At 44.5% G+C, this 14757-nt stretch overlaps 2 protein-coding genes across 2 annotated transcripts in view; one reads left to right on the top strand and one right to left on the bottom strand.

The window, feature by feature from the left end:
• ZZEF1 (zinc finger ZZ-type and EF-hand domain containing 1) overlaps positions 1-12199 on the bottom strand; it is a 1627273-nt gene extending 1615074 nt beyond the window's left edge. Inside the window, exon 1 of the mRNA XM_078679684.1 lies at positions 11742-12199. Coding sequence (XP_078535810.1) covers positions 11742-12089 — 348 coding nt within the window. The 5' untranslated portion in view covers positions 12090-12199. The remainder of the gene's footprint in view (positions 1-11741) is intronic.
• Positions 12200-12856: 657 nt separating this feature from the next.
• CYB5D2 (cytochrome b5 domain containing 2) overlaps positions 12857-14757 on the top strand; it is an 85101-nt gene continuing 83200 nt past the window's right edge. The window contains exon 1 of the mRNA XM_078679683.1: positions 12857-13226. Coding sequence (XP_078535809.1) covers positions 12935-13226 — 292 coding nt within the window. The 5' untranslated portion in view covers positions 12857-12934. The remainder of the gene's footprint in view (positions 13227-14757) is intronic.

The following is a 14757-nucleotide window of genomic DNA, read 5'->3' as shown; positions in this document are numbered from 1 at the left end:
CTCCCTCGTTTTGTTGCTAACTCGCTGGCTCGTTGCCTGCCATTTGCTTTCGGTGGATTGAATGCATCTGATCCTTCTTATCTACAAAACTTTTAAAAATTAACCGGATTCCTCCTGTTCCTAGCGGTCCCGTCTTATTTGAGTCACGTCTTGGACACTTATCGTATGGGTTTTCTTTGGGACTGCTGGGTTGATCTATTCTTACTTTTTGTGCTGCTGACTGCTTTCGAGGCCGGCCTGTATGGTTGTGGGCCCGTATTTGTACGCTTACTATGCACAATAAAGGTTTTTAAAAAAATTTTTTTTAAAAAAAAGTGTACATCGTGTGGTAGTGACGAGTCACAGCTAATAAGCTCTTACTCTATTACACCACATTACATTGTGTGATGCTTTGTTCTCAAAACTCAGGACACCCTACGAAGAATAGAAAAGAAAAGTAAAAGGATAAAATACATGCACAATACTCTACCAAAGGTTCCACGCATACGGTCCATGTAATATGCTCAGATAAGTAACCTCACCGATGTGCCACAAGAAGCTGTTTTACTTCTCTTTCCTGACCAGAAATGGGGCTTTCAAGTAACAATTGCACATTACCATGTCTGTAAAATAATTTCAGCTGAAGAGAAAGTATATAAAATATATATTTTTAAATTATTTACCCAGTTAAAAAGACTTCAATCAGGAACGAGAACTACTTTTTAACCCCACAAGAAATCATTTTACTCCCATTTCAATAGCTGATCTGAATACATCGCACTGCCTCACCTGCTTATGTCTACATCCTGAAAGGCACTGCATATTTGCACAGCAATGTTTTTCTTATAATTCACTGTTAGCCAAAAGCTGCCACAGTGCAGTACCTTCAGGGTGTGACAGTCAGGAACTTCAGTTATTTACATAATATGGCAAGTCTTTTTATCAGCTAGGAAAGATTAACCACTGTGTCACACCCAACCACTAGTCAGAGTTTTGGAAGGTTAAGAAAAGCGTAAAGTCCAATGGTCATATTGCCAAGAGGGCAAGAACTATGAAGAAATGTTCTTACTAGAAGCTCTTCAGCTGACAGTGTTGTAATGAGCAAACCATGAACTGGCCTTCTCAATTGCCCATTAAAAGTTCAGCAAGCAATATACATTATTAGTTGTGTTCAATCAGTTACGTTGTGGTTTGTTTCAATTATGAATAATAATAGCTAATAAGGAGGAAACTTAAAACACCAGTGACAATATGCACACATTTTGTTTAACAGCCTTAAGGCTTCCAACCAAAAACATCATATGGGTATTGTAGGAAGGTAGGATCTGCTTTCATGTTCACCCCTTCTTGTTGCTGGTGTTATTCTGTGTTCTGACTAATCTAACTGGGATCCTGCTCATCAGGACTTCAGTCACTATGATTCCTCCATAAATTTGACAGTGGTAAGTACTTTGGTACCTTCCCAATTGGCTAATAGTGTCTCCAGTTAAGTACCTGGTGTATGGTACCAAGGTACCCAGGGAATAGGTACAACAGGGGTCACCCAGGGCCTGCAGCATGTATTATGCCACCCAAGAGAGGCCACTCAAACGGTGATTACATGCCTGCCATTGCAGCCTGTGTAAGTTGGTGCTAGCACCACTTACAACATATAAGTGTCCTAATATCTGAGGTCACTGCACTCAAAACCTATTAGTCACCCCTATGGCTGGCTCATCAGTCCTCAGTGCAGGGTGCTCGGTTACAAGTGTGAGGGGGTCCATGCATAAGCAGCGCCCTTCTACAAATCCCAGAGTCGATTCTCAAGGCTTTGTAAGTGCGGTCATTATTTTAATATATATAGTGGACATCAAGTCAAATACGAGATGTCTAACTATATATTGGCTGCACCGACACCTGTCATGTTTGGTATCAAACATGTTGGAATCCCACCCCAACACCAATTCCAGTGTTGGATGTAGGATCCCATGTACTGGGGGGCTCCCCTAGGGTACTTCACTGTATTCCCAGTACCAGCTTTTTAGGGTCTAACAGCAAGCTAAAGCTGCTGCCGACCACAGACACGATTGTGCCCTCCTGCTGCTGAACTGAGCTCAAGCTGGGGAAAAGCAGAAAAACAGGTTTCCTGTCACAGGGAGGTGTAACCACATCCCAGACAGGACTTAGTGTATTGGGTTGGTGTGGTGGTGCTTGCTAGCACACCCCAGACTGCTTTGAAGGGCACATTTGGTGCCCTCCTTGCATACTCCAGTTTGAGCCAGTGCAGTTAAATGTTGGCTCCCACTCTGGCACAAAACTGGACAAAGGACATGGGAGTATCCTCCACACTGTCCAGCTCCTCCTGTGGGAGGGAACCTTGAATCGTCCCAAACCTCTCTCTAGGGTACTTAAGAGCTTACCTATGGGTGGCTCTTCAGATTCGTCATGGGACAAGATTCAAATCCGAAACCACTTCAACTTCAACCATCTGGGCCCCTTGGGCTTGGCTTGTCTTCGCCTGGAACCGAGACTGCATCAAGAAAGACTCCTGCTGCTCCTAGTCTCGTCATCCTGCCAGTCTTCTGCATCATCTGTGACTGTGCTTCATCAAGGTTCTTCACCAGGCGGTGGGCATCACAGAAACCCGAAGTAATCTCCTTTGGAGTGAAGGAGTCACTCCCCTGCAAGCACCGCAACAAAGCTGACCAATATGCTGCTCCTGCTGTCCTACGGACTCCAAAAGGCTCAGCAACACAGGTGGTGGTTCTGCAACTCCCTCGAGGCCTGCACTGTCTTCCCAGCAGGTTTGAGGCCAGTATCCCGGGAACCGCTGGAACAGAACCTCTGCGCATAGCGTCGACTTGCCATTGCCAAGGCTTGTTGACTCCGTCCTCCAGAGATCTTCAGGCTACAAGACGCTCCAGCATCTCTTCCTGCTCACAGCATCCCCTGCACATGGGCCTGCATCTTTGGTGAGCTGCTCGAGGTCCTCTTGCAAATCAGTCCTCTTGAGAGTCTTCCTTGACTTCAGTGGGCTCACCTGCTCATACTCTCCTGCACTTGGTGAGTCTCTCAATCTAGTTGTTCACAACACTGCATCTTTTTCGTTTACCACATCTCTTGCTCCTTCCAAAGCTTGTTGGTGCTCCCACTGGGACCCCCCACCCCCTCAGAACCACCTACCCCCCGGTTCTTGACTTCCGACGAACGGCTTCTGGTCTTCCACAGCGTCGCCTGGTCCTCACAGCTGTAGCGACAAGTTCTCAGTCATCACTCCTGCTTCTTTGTCATTGGTGGTCATTGGTCTTCCGTGCCTCTTCTGCTTGCAGGTACCTCTCTTCGAGATTCCATCATTGGATTCCATCGGACTCTTTCACCTTCTTCGCCAGCAGCATCTTTACTTAAGTCCTCCATTGTTGTCTACAGCGGTTTCTGATGTTATTTTGCACGTATGCACATGGCTTCCCTAGTGTAGGTGTCCTGGTTACTGAGGTATCCATGGGTTGAGTGACTCTTCAGCCATCCATATTCCACGGGGTTGCTTCAGGGTCCACTGGGAAGGGTCCTTCTTCTTAAAAACTGCAAGTGTGACTTTCCCATTGACTTGCATTGAGTATGCAGCTGTGTTTCCACCTTGAACACAGACTCCTTGAGGTTCCTGGGTGCTTAACATGGATGGTTCCTTCGGTCCCCAGCTCTTCTGAGTTTTATGGTCCAAGTTTCGACTTCAGTCACAGTTCGCATTCCACTTCTTTAGCATATAGTTTGGTCTCCCCCTGGAGACCACTGTGTATTTGTGCTTACTTACTGGTTTCTATTTGAAATAATGTGTGTACTGGGTTGATGTCTCCGGGTAGGAGATATGCCATTTGAGTGTGCATAATAAATATAACTATTTTTATAACTACACTGTATGGTTCTTTTTTGTTTGGTCTACACTATATGATTAGTTCTGATAAAACAAGCTGCTTAACACTCCTTCCTGACTAAGCCTGAAAGCTGCTCACCACAGCTACCACTTAGAGAGCTTTCTATGGTTGTCTAAGACCACTAAAAATCACCATAAGGGTAGTCTGGATTAGTGCAAGGTGCTTCACTTAAATAAGTGTGCACCATATACTATGCTAGCCTCCTACAGCTATACCTACAAGCATTACAGAGCTTTAAAGCACAACATACTATATATCAGCAGACATTTCTACTACATACAAAACGTATTAATGAATATCAAACCGAAAGTTGCACTGGGCTGTCCAATATTAACGTCACAACATGCAGAATAAATACATAGAATTCCAATGGAAGTAAAATAATTTAACCCTAACCTCATACAAGGCACGTGCGAGCACTGGAGAAAAAAAATGGTTATGAACATATTTTTTCCCAAACTGACCATTCTCAAAATCAGGCCAGAAATCATAACCGGATCCCAAAAAAATGAAGTCATGCTTGATAAAGGTTAAAGTAGAACTTGATTTCCGGTAGCAAAAATATAAGGTTTTTTTTGGGGGGGGGGGGGTTTAACAACGTAGGTTCCAATCACAATGTATATAAATCTGTGTATATAGTATTTCAATAACACAAACTTAGTCTAAAGGTAGCGGAGCACTGTACATTGTCAACGGTCACTAGAGCACATGGTCAAAGGCTTGTTTCGCACAGAATATTTCACCAATGCGGAGGACACCCAGCTCTATCAACAGCTGGAGTTTGTGTTAGATATGCACCACTTCAGGAAATGTCTCTTCATTCTTTGAAGGTCAAACCTCTTGTTCATATCACTTGACAACTCAATCCTTCTCAGTGGAAACTAGCTTTACTCAACAGGCAAATGCCCTTTAAACCCACACCAAAAGTCATGCTTTCACTTTTGACATACAGATACATGTAAAAGATCCCAGCGACAATTTTTCAAATCTTTGTACTACCAATTGGCAATTTTCACCCCATAAAATTGAACACACATGACTTCTGCAGATTTTGAAACCATTGATCAGGCACTGGCTCTTTCAACACTGGGCAGTAGTGATTTCATATTTCGCGCCTATTTTTCTCCAGCCACCCCAATTCCCTATTCTGCAAACTGATACTTATTTATTCACTCACTCCTGTGACCTTCATCACATCAAATCACTTATATTTCATTACATTATGCAATAAGCCCTTAAGATGTTTATCTTTTGCCAATCAGCCTAGTCAGTAGAAAAAACATAAAATCTCTGATGGAGTACAGTGACTGGAAGCAAAGTTGTGATCTGATGGAGGCATAATTCACTGATACTCTTTGTGGATAGAGGTTCCAACACAGAAGTGAAAGGCAAGAGTTCTCCAGTCATTCATTCATTCATAAAACTACATTCGATCTTTTTACAAAAGGTCATAAAAGTACATAACAATACATAAAACCACTATATAAAAAAAATCACATAAAAATGAACGTCAAATCAAGTCAGGCCAGCCTCATCAGGTTCGAGAGTACTGGCCCCAAAGCACTACATGGTCAAAATCGTGCAAAATACATTGAATTAAGAATTGATAAAAGAGTTAAGAACCAGTGAGGGATAAAAGGGCCCCAAACTTCGTTCCTAGGTCACACGATTCCTCTTCCATATGCACACCCACAGAAAGGATGCCACAGCAAAACAAACCATTGACTTGGGTAATGATTTTAAGTAATACAAAGCTACCCGACATTGCCGAAAATGGTTCCTCTACAAAATAGGGATGATAAATGTCTTTCTTTCTTGGGCATACACGCTACAGAAGAGTACCAGATGTAGATCGTTTTGTGGTGACTTAGAATCACAGGGGCACATGGGCAAGTCCGAGTGTTTGAATCTTCTGGCTGGATACCCAAACATCAAAAGAATCCGATTCAAACGGAATCTCATCAGAATGAACTGATGGGCTAAGATCGAGAGTTCTCCAGTCATGGAAGTGTTAAAATGGAATGCAACATGAACTCACAGTGCACACAGTGAAAACATAGAAACAAGAGGCCTCTCTATTTGGGATAACTTGGAGGCGTCTTATCCTCTTCTTGATTTCCTCAGTATCTAGAGGAGGTACCATTGGCTACATATCCATGATCCAATTAACAGAGAGAAAAGATAAGTCAAGAGCAGGCACCTGTATTACTTGCACTAACAAAACTGCTGATTGGATAACATAACTCTGGTACCAATCCAAGCAAATTTGCTCTAAAAGTTGGGTGAATTATCAGACTCATGAAATAAATGTAGTCAGTGCTGTCAAGAGGTTGCACTGCTTTGAGTATTCATGGCTATCGTCTTTTCTTTACCCGCCTGATGCGGCTATGCAGCGCTTCCTCTGGAAGGAGTGATCACCCAGAATCGCACTTGCCAAATTCTTCAAAGCCACCTTTGAGGAAGGGCTGGCCACACCCGACATCCTTTCATATTATTGAGCCGCAGACCTAGTGATTCTTAATGAGTGGTGGTATCAAGGCTTAGATACTCAAGCATACTCCTCAGAGAAATGGGCCACGCAGCCAAATGCACACACCTGGTAAGGTGGCACACTTCCTCCAGCACTCCCCTCAGCAACAAGGGAAGTGTTCTGTGTTTGGCACGACACTCTCCAGACACTGCGGTGGAACAAACGCCTATGAAGGGAAATCCTACTATGTAATGGGTGCTGGCTCCCATGATTGACTGTACTGGAGGACTTGGGCACCTAAGATCTCATGGGGATCGCAACCATGGGAGACATTATGGTAGGGACTACTATTGAATCATTCACAGCTTTCAGGGAAAATATGAACTTCACAAAACCCAATTTTATTGCTTCCTGCAGCTTAGACATGCACTCCAATCCTATGTCTCAATTCCAGAGGAGGTCCTGGAGTTTTTCCCTTGGAGGCCCAGGTACTTCTCAGCCCACCTGCCCACCTACCCGACATAATAAATGCATTCATTCATAATTGTCATTAGTTATAAACACACCCAACTCCTTTCAGGTTTTGGGCAACATGGACACAGGGTCTTAAGCAGACTGACAACGATGACTGGCTCTTCGAGGGAGGTAGCTATCGCCGGCCAATATAGTCTCATAAAGTTCAAATACCTTCAGAGTTTACATCACACGCTCCAGACTATGGCACATTGGCGTGCTCGCCTCCCCGACCTGCCTGCATTGCTCCATCCTTCATGGAGACTTTCTTCATATAGTATGGGGATGCCCGGTCCTTATTCTTTTCTGGGTGGGAGGGCTCAAGGGGGGTCTTGACTTATCTGGGGGAGGTCCAGCGGTCACCCACCTCAACAGACGCCCAAATTGGTTTTATTATACGTCTTAGACGGTGTTGAGGGCAAAAGATTACAATTTCACCACACATCCCCCTCTCTAGACCACGAAGTGCAAACTTACAGAGCTTAATGAAGGTGGCCACTATGCTTCCTAATTCTGGAGGTGGTCCGCAGTCTGTCAACCCGTGGGCGCAGGGAGCTGGGGTGGCGAAGTGCAACAGTCATTCTCCTTTTTCTTTGTGATTAATGTGGCAATCGACAACATTACCTTAAGGATTTGTGTCTACTTTCTGGACAGTGTACTGTCAATGTTATTATTGTTCAAATGCCAATATAATACGGTATAAAAAAACAAAAGCTAAAGTCTTTACTAGGGACAATGTAAACTGCCGCCCTTAGGCATAAAACACACATTTCCATCAAGAATATTGGAAGCGTATCTGACCAGCTGCAACAGCAAGAAACATTGCTCCCTTTCGCACCTTTAAAGTGAAAAATACCATCTTTAAAGAAGCATCACGTTATACCTGGTTGTCAAAACCATCAAGTATTTGGCCCTGAAAGACCAAGTCAGAGACATACTCTCAGGGTCCATGTTGCACTTACTGGCTGTTTAACATGTGTATCGGAGAACAGGTCTCTGCTCCGGACTCTCTAGATATAGCAAACAATTATATTACATGATTTAAATCATCAACTTCTGCAAAAGACGAATCCACTGCCTGCTCTGGGCAGCCTCTTCCGCTGATTACCTGCCTGGCTTGTCTGCCTATTGCAAACCCAACAGAATGATTTCTGATTCTTGTCATCTACTGCAACAGCAGATACCTTTTCCACAAAATGCCAATGTGTTTGCTAACGGCAATGAAGGATATAATTAAAGTAAGTAACATGGGTAGCCCATTTATAGCATGGCTATTTCAAATACTACACCTCCTTTTACGTCTATTTTGTACCAACTGAGTTAAAAATGTGACCAAATTAGCACAGGATTGACACGCTGAGTTTAGGACAATATTTTATATCAGTACATAAAGTGGCAGGTAACAGAGAATTTCAATTTTCTGAGAAGGTTTTTAAATCTATAAACCTGTGATTTTTTATGAGAATGAAGAGTGCCTAACTAAGTAACCCTGGTTATTTAAGTTGGTTCTTGGTCTACGGACCCTTCAAGTCTTAAACCTATTTATACTTAACGGCAATGGGACAGTGGGTTTCAGTCACAGAACAGTTACTACAACCAGATGGAGACATAGAAAGCCAAAACAGCTTGAACATTAAAACTACCCCAACTGGAGTTTTATGATCTGCACAATGTACTTTTTGATGTATGGTGTACTGCTCAATACAGATTTCAGCAAAATATTAGTCTTTAGCTCAAGTTGATAAAAAAATTGAAATGCACCATACAAAGGATATGGCTCCTCATTTTTTCTAACTTCATTTCATTTACCGCAGGGGTCGATATTTATCATTAGGCCAATTAGCCACCATCATCATGGACACCATATAAACAGAAACATGAGAGGCAGTGCTAGAAATAATAGGGTGAATATGAGCCCAAATGTGTGCCAGGTATATGCAATGCCAATAGTTCCTCAACCGGTAGACGTGAAAATGGTTAGGAGTGACCTTAGACCCGTATATAGCACCTGTACCCAGTATTTATATCACTAACGAAAATGTATATCTTAGGCAGGACTTTGAGAGTGCAGGAGATTACCAGCATTTGTTGGGTACATGTCCTTAAAGGGTTCCAAAAACCTTTCAGTCTATTTTTGATGGGATATAGATAGATAGATAGATAGATAGATAGATAGATAGATAGATAGATAGATAGATAGATAGATAGATAGATAAAACTCACCCCCAATCACAGATCTGGGCTGAATCCATCATCGTTCTTTAGTTCACTTCGCCACCCCAGTTCAAACACAGCTATATGCAAATCAGTCTTGACCCTGTGCCTCGTGGGAACAGAGCACCCAAACTGCCAAGCCATGTCTTCCCTGGACCGGAAACAAGCATCCTGGGTACGGTTTCGGGCTAACAGCCCTTATCAGCCAAGCTAGCTTGAATCCAGTGGCAAAGTGAGCAAGGGACCCACGTCTGGACATACCCTGCCAACTTAGGGCAAACAAAGCCGAAATGATGGACGGAGCACTGAAACTTTTCAGACACTCACCCGCAGTCACATATCTAGGTTGAATCCAATGATAGCGAAGTGAGCTAAAGAATGATGATGGATTCAACCCAGATCTGTGACTATTGGTGAGTGTCTGAAAAGTTTCAGTGCTCTGTCCATCATCTCCTTGTGTTTGCTGCTTATAAATACACAAGGGTTTCTGCTAAGTCATCAAAACGTGAAGAGTCCTTTAACCAACTATTTGCGGAGGGCAGTGAACTACGGGGTCCAGGGTGTAGCTATCCTAAGTTTTGAGAAGATTAGGCTCATAGCAGTCAGCTTCCTGATACTGCGTGGGATTTTAGCATCATAATCCAAAAGTGCGATCAGAGGGGACCATTCAGTTCAATTATCCGTGATATCAATCCTAATATCAAAGACTTCCTTCCAAAAGGCTAGGATCACAGAGCAGTTCCAGGCTAAATGTGTGGAGTCTGCAGTACGGTGGGACGAGAGAGCCACGAGTTTCTGTGGATTGTTGAATAACGTCCGAGATTGTATTTGTTATTCATGGCGATTGATTTACTTTGTTTGGAGAAATATTCTACCACCTACATGTTGACCTCTATCTGGCTCCCACTGTTCACGGTCAAGATGAACCAAGTTACCAAATATATTTGTACAAAGTTGGTATAGCTTGGAAATCACAACTCGGGTGTACGGTTGATCTTGAAGCTCTCTAAAGGTTTGTTCCATTTACTGCATTAAGACTGCAGATGGTATTACTATCCCTAGGAATTGGGAATGGAGCAACATGTCTTTCATTTCCATCAGGAACCACAATATTGATGAAAAACTAATAGGGACCTGTAGACGGTATGTTATAATTTTAAGTCTTGGTAGGAGATGAGCTGCATGACTAGCCCACCATTGTCCCTTGTAAGTTGCGGTGTCAATTATGAGATGCAAATGGCAGACAGGATAATAGGGGGGAGTAACTGATACTTTCGTGAAACGAGGTGATGCTACACCGCTTAGCAACGAGGCTGATAATGATTTGACTGATCCAACAGCACACAAGGGTAAAAGAGGGGGAGCTAGAATGTTTTTGTCAAGCAACCACCTATACAACTTAAATGCTCAGAGTTGATGAGCAATTAAGATATATTCATTACATGTTTCTGTTGCTGGTATTACAAGTGGTTTGAAATTATGTTCCTGTAGTGTACCAATAGTTCATTTAACACAGATTTCTAGAAAGCTTGCGGATGAAATAAAGAAAGGATATTAGGAACTTAGTTGTATTTAAACGGTTACAAAATGGGCACAATTGTACAAGTTTTTTTTTTAACATAAAACATTCATCTGTTTAAGGCAGTGCAGCCTACATCAATCAAGGTGCCTGAAAAGCAGGTACTAACGTCGTCTGGGCTGCCTCCTGCCACAACAAACCAACCCCTCCCATTTCTCCTTTAATAAATGCATCACCCTTGTCCCTGGAACCACTAGTATATGCAGTAGACCTTTGTACTCTCTACCATTCATATGTGACTCAGGGTATATCCATTTCTATCCCTTCCTTATGTATAGAGAGATAACTCTAATCACTAGTATATGCAGTAGACCTTTGTACTCTCTACCATTCCTATGTGACTCAGAGTATATCCATTTGTATCTCTTCCTTGAGTGACTTTACATCTTGTACATTTGCAATTTTTCTTTCTGTTTGTATCTCTTCCTTGTGTGACTTTACATCTTGTACATTTGCAATTCTTTCTGTTTGTATCTTTTATGTAACGCATGTAATTCTAAGTTCTTATGATTTGCAACTGGTTCTTATGTAAAGCGCTCTGACACCTTCGGGTAAAGTTTGCGCTATATAAAATCGCATTAAATAAAATAAATTACTTTCTTCATGGTCCCACTAGATCCCTTATAGCATATGACCACCCCACTACTGCTCCCATAAGCACTCTCATGTAGGCAGTCCTTAAAATGGAAAAAAGAAGTGCAGGTACTCTGTACCAGAGTCCCTGCTTATTATTTCTGAGAAGTGGCTGTACTCTCCAATTAAAAGTATTACATCTCTCGTGAGAAGTGCCGGTACTCTCCGTGGTAAAATAAAAAAGTGCCGGTACTCGTACCGGACAGTACCGGCCAATTTAAAGCACTGCATGTAGGTTGGCATCACAGGTAACGATCCTCCTCCCGTTCTCGCACCACATCCCATGTTCACCTCTTTATTCTCTCCCAACTGCTTCCCTGTTTGTTCCCTCAATAACCTGGCAACTACCCATCCCCTTTCCCTGCCCATTCCTCTCCCGAATGCCCAGGCTCTGAACCAGCTAATCTCTGGTCCATCCACTGCTTTACCCAACAGGATCCCTCACCTGCTCTCCCTCCTCGCGGCCCCCGGCCCCCTGGTTCTCCAGCATCTCGCAGAACTGGTCCAGGGTGACGGTGTCCTCGCTGCGACTCTGTCTTTCCTGCAGCCGTCGGAGAAGCACGTCATGGTGCTGTGCTACGAGTGACTCCTGTGAAGCTTCTTGGCGCAGGCGGGCCGCAGCCTCCCGCAGCTGGGCAGGGTCCAGCAGGAGACCCGGTGCCGGCAGCACCCCGGGAGGGGGAGTCTCCGGACCCCCACCCGAGTCAACAGCTGTGCTTGACATGCCTTCAACCGCTTCCTCTTCTTCTCCATTGCCCCCGTTGCCCACTGCGTTCCCCATGGCGTTCCCCATGGCGCCTCTGACCGCCGTGCCGCACCCTCTTCCACTGCCGGCATCCACTTCCCGAAGAGAGAGAGCTGTCAACTTCGGGCCTGCTCTGGGCTACCGTAAAGCGCCACACGAACGTCCCATCGGCACGTCGTGAAAGTGTCAGAAAAAGTCGTAAAATGCGCCACGGAACGAGCTTTGATTGGTTAACCTCTGCGTTAGGAGTTCCCTATTCGCGGTCTAGTGTTTTTGATAGGATTTCTGCAACCACGCTCTCATCTCTCGCGTGACAAAGGTGATTTTACCTGCACAGCCAACTTCCAGAAGTCAACAAGTGCCAACTCTTACTCCTAATGCTCTGCATTGAACGTTTTTAACATTATTTTCTCTTATGGATTCCTTTGACATACGCTTCGGCATGTTTTGTTTTGCAGTGTTGTTTTTGGTGTATTTTGCTTTTTTTCCCTGTTACACCATCCTTCCCACCCGATTCAGTCTAGCTTGGGCCGTTAGTAGTCTACCTTTGAGTCTGTCTCTTTGAAAATAACTGATGATCTAGTTTTACTTCGAAATGACTATTAGTTGTGGCCCCTGACCTTGATTTGTCGATAGAATTCCAGCAGTTTCTTTCGAGCTATCAGTCCTCCAAGTTTAATGCATTTCCGTCGGATGTTTGACATGGACACCAGACCACGGTCAGGGCAACCTTATTTATACATTTAAGAGAGTTTTGAGGGTAAGCACTCCTTCGCTGTCGATTGGAGGGTGATAAGGTGTGTCAGTCCTCTTTCTATGTTCACGGTAAAAGTCGTGTAGCCGCCAGCCTTCCTGAGCTGGTCTGCTTGTGTTTTGACTGGCGCTCACTTGCTATGCTGGGCTATCTAGCAGCCGTTGCCACCTGCCTGGCCGCGGTGGTGCTGGTTGGTTGGGATCCATGGCCTCTTGCGGATCTTCCTGGGGTATCCTACCTTTTCCCCCCACCGGAGGAGTGCGCAAGTCCGAAGGAAGCACCCGACAGGCTCCTTACCAGCACCGAGCTGGGTCGGTACACAGGAACTGAAGGAAGCCACGGGCTCTACCTTGCACTTCTGGGGGAAGTATTCGACGTGCAGCGAGGACACAAGCATTATGGGCCTGGGGGCTCCTACAGTTTCTTTGCAGGTACTTGCTTGTGTAGGTTGACCAGCCAACTCCATACCACAGGCACACAACTTTCCCAGTTCTGGATTTTGATTTAACATAGTGCAATCTGTGTATTGTGATTTTGGTTCATTTAGGCTCATCTAATTACACACACGAGGGCAAAGTCGACGAATGGAGAAGTGGGGCCCCCGTGACAAGAAACCATCTGGTCACCCTATGTTTTTGCCTAGTGCCTTGCTTGGAGGCATCTCTGGGGATTCCTCATAATGAACCTGCACTCGTGTTTCTTGCTCTGAACTGTGCCCTCAGGGCAGTAGTAGGCGTGACAGACACTTGAAAGTTACATTTTTATTTAATATTCTAACCCCACTCCTAGAATATTTTGGGAAAGTTATAAATCCTCCAAGTATTTTTAGGAAGGTTGAAAAGTAATAATTTTGAATTGGCCAGACGTGGGTCCCTTCCTCGCTGTGTCACTGGAATCAAGCTAGCCTAGCTGATGAGGGGTGCTACCCGAAACCGGTCCTAGGATGTTTGTTTCTGGTCCAGGAAGGACCTGGCTTGGCAGTTCAGGCTGGACTGTTCCTATAAGCAGCAGGGCCAAGTCTGATTTGCATACAGCCCTCATCAGCCAGGCTAGCTCGAATCCAGTGACAAAGTGAGCAAGGGACCCACGTCTGGGCATATCCTGCCAACTTAGGGCGACAAAACAAACACAAGGAGCTGTGTCTGAACTGGGGTAGTGAAGTGAGCTAAAGAAAGATGATGAATTTAACCTAGATCTGTTACTGGGGGTAAGTGTCTGAAAAGTTTCAGCTCTCTGTCCATCATCTCCTTGAGTTTGCTTTGTTCGCCCTAAGTTGTCAGGGTATGCCCAGACGTGGGTTCCTTGCTCACTTTGTCACTGGATTCAAACTAGCCTGGCTGATGAGGGGTCCTATCCCGAAACTGGACCCAGTATGCTTGTTTCGGTCCAGGGAAGACATGGCTTGGCAGTTCGGGCTGGACTGTTCCCATGTGCCACAGGTTCAGGACTGATTTACATGTAGCTGTATCTGAACTGGGGTCGTGAAGTGAGTTAAAGAACAATGAAAGATTCAACCCAGATCTGTGACTGTTGGTGAGTGTCTGAAAGGTTTCAGCGCTCCATCCATCATCTCCTTGTGTTTGCTTTGTTCGCCCTAAGTTGGCAGGGTATGCTCAAACATGGGTCCCTTGCTCACTTTGCCACTGGATTCAAGCTAGCCTGGCTGATGAGGGGTGTTACCCCAAAACCGGTACCAGGATGCTTCTTTCCGGTCCCCAGGATGCTTGTTTCCGGTCCAGGGAAGACATGGCTTGGTAGTTTGGGCTGGACTGTTCCCATGAGGCACAGGGTCAAGACTAATTTGCATATAGCTGTGTCTGAACTGGGGTGGTGAAGTGAGCTAAAGAACGGTGATGGAGTTAACCCAGATCTGTGATTGGGGGTGAGTATCTGAAAAGTTTCAGCGCTCCATCCAATCATCTCCTTGTGTTTGCAAAGTTTTATATACTCACCAAGTATTTT

This window comes from Lissotriton helveticus, chromosome 3_1, assembly GCF_964261635.1.
Source record: "Lissotriton helveticus chromosome 3_1, aLisHel1.1, whole genome shotgun sequence".
NCBI lineage: Eukaryota > Metazoa > Chordata > Amphibia > Caudata > Salamandridae > Lissotriton > Lissotriton helveticus.
Note: the sequence above shows the minus strand (reverse complement) of the source record. Positions and strands in the feature narration are given on the sequence as shown.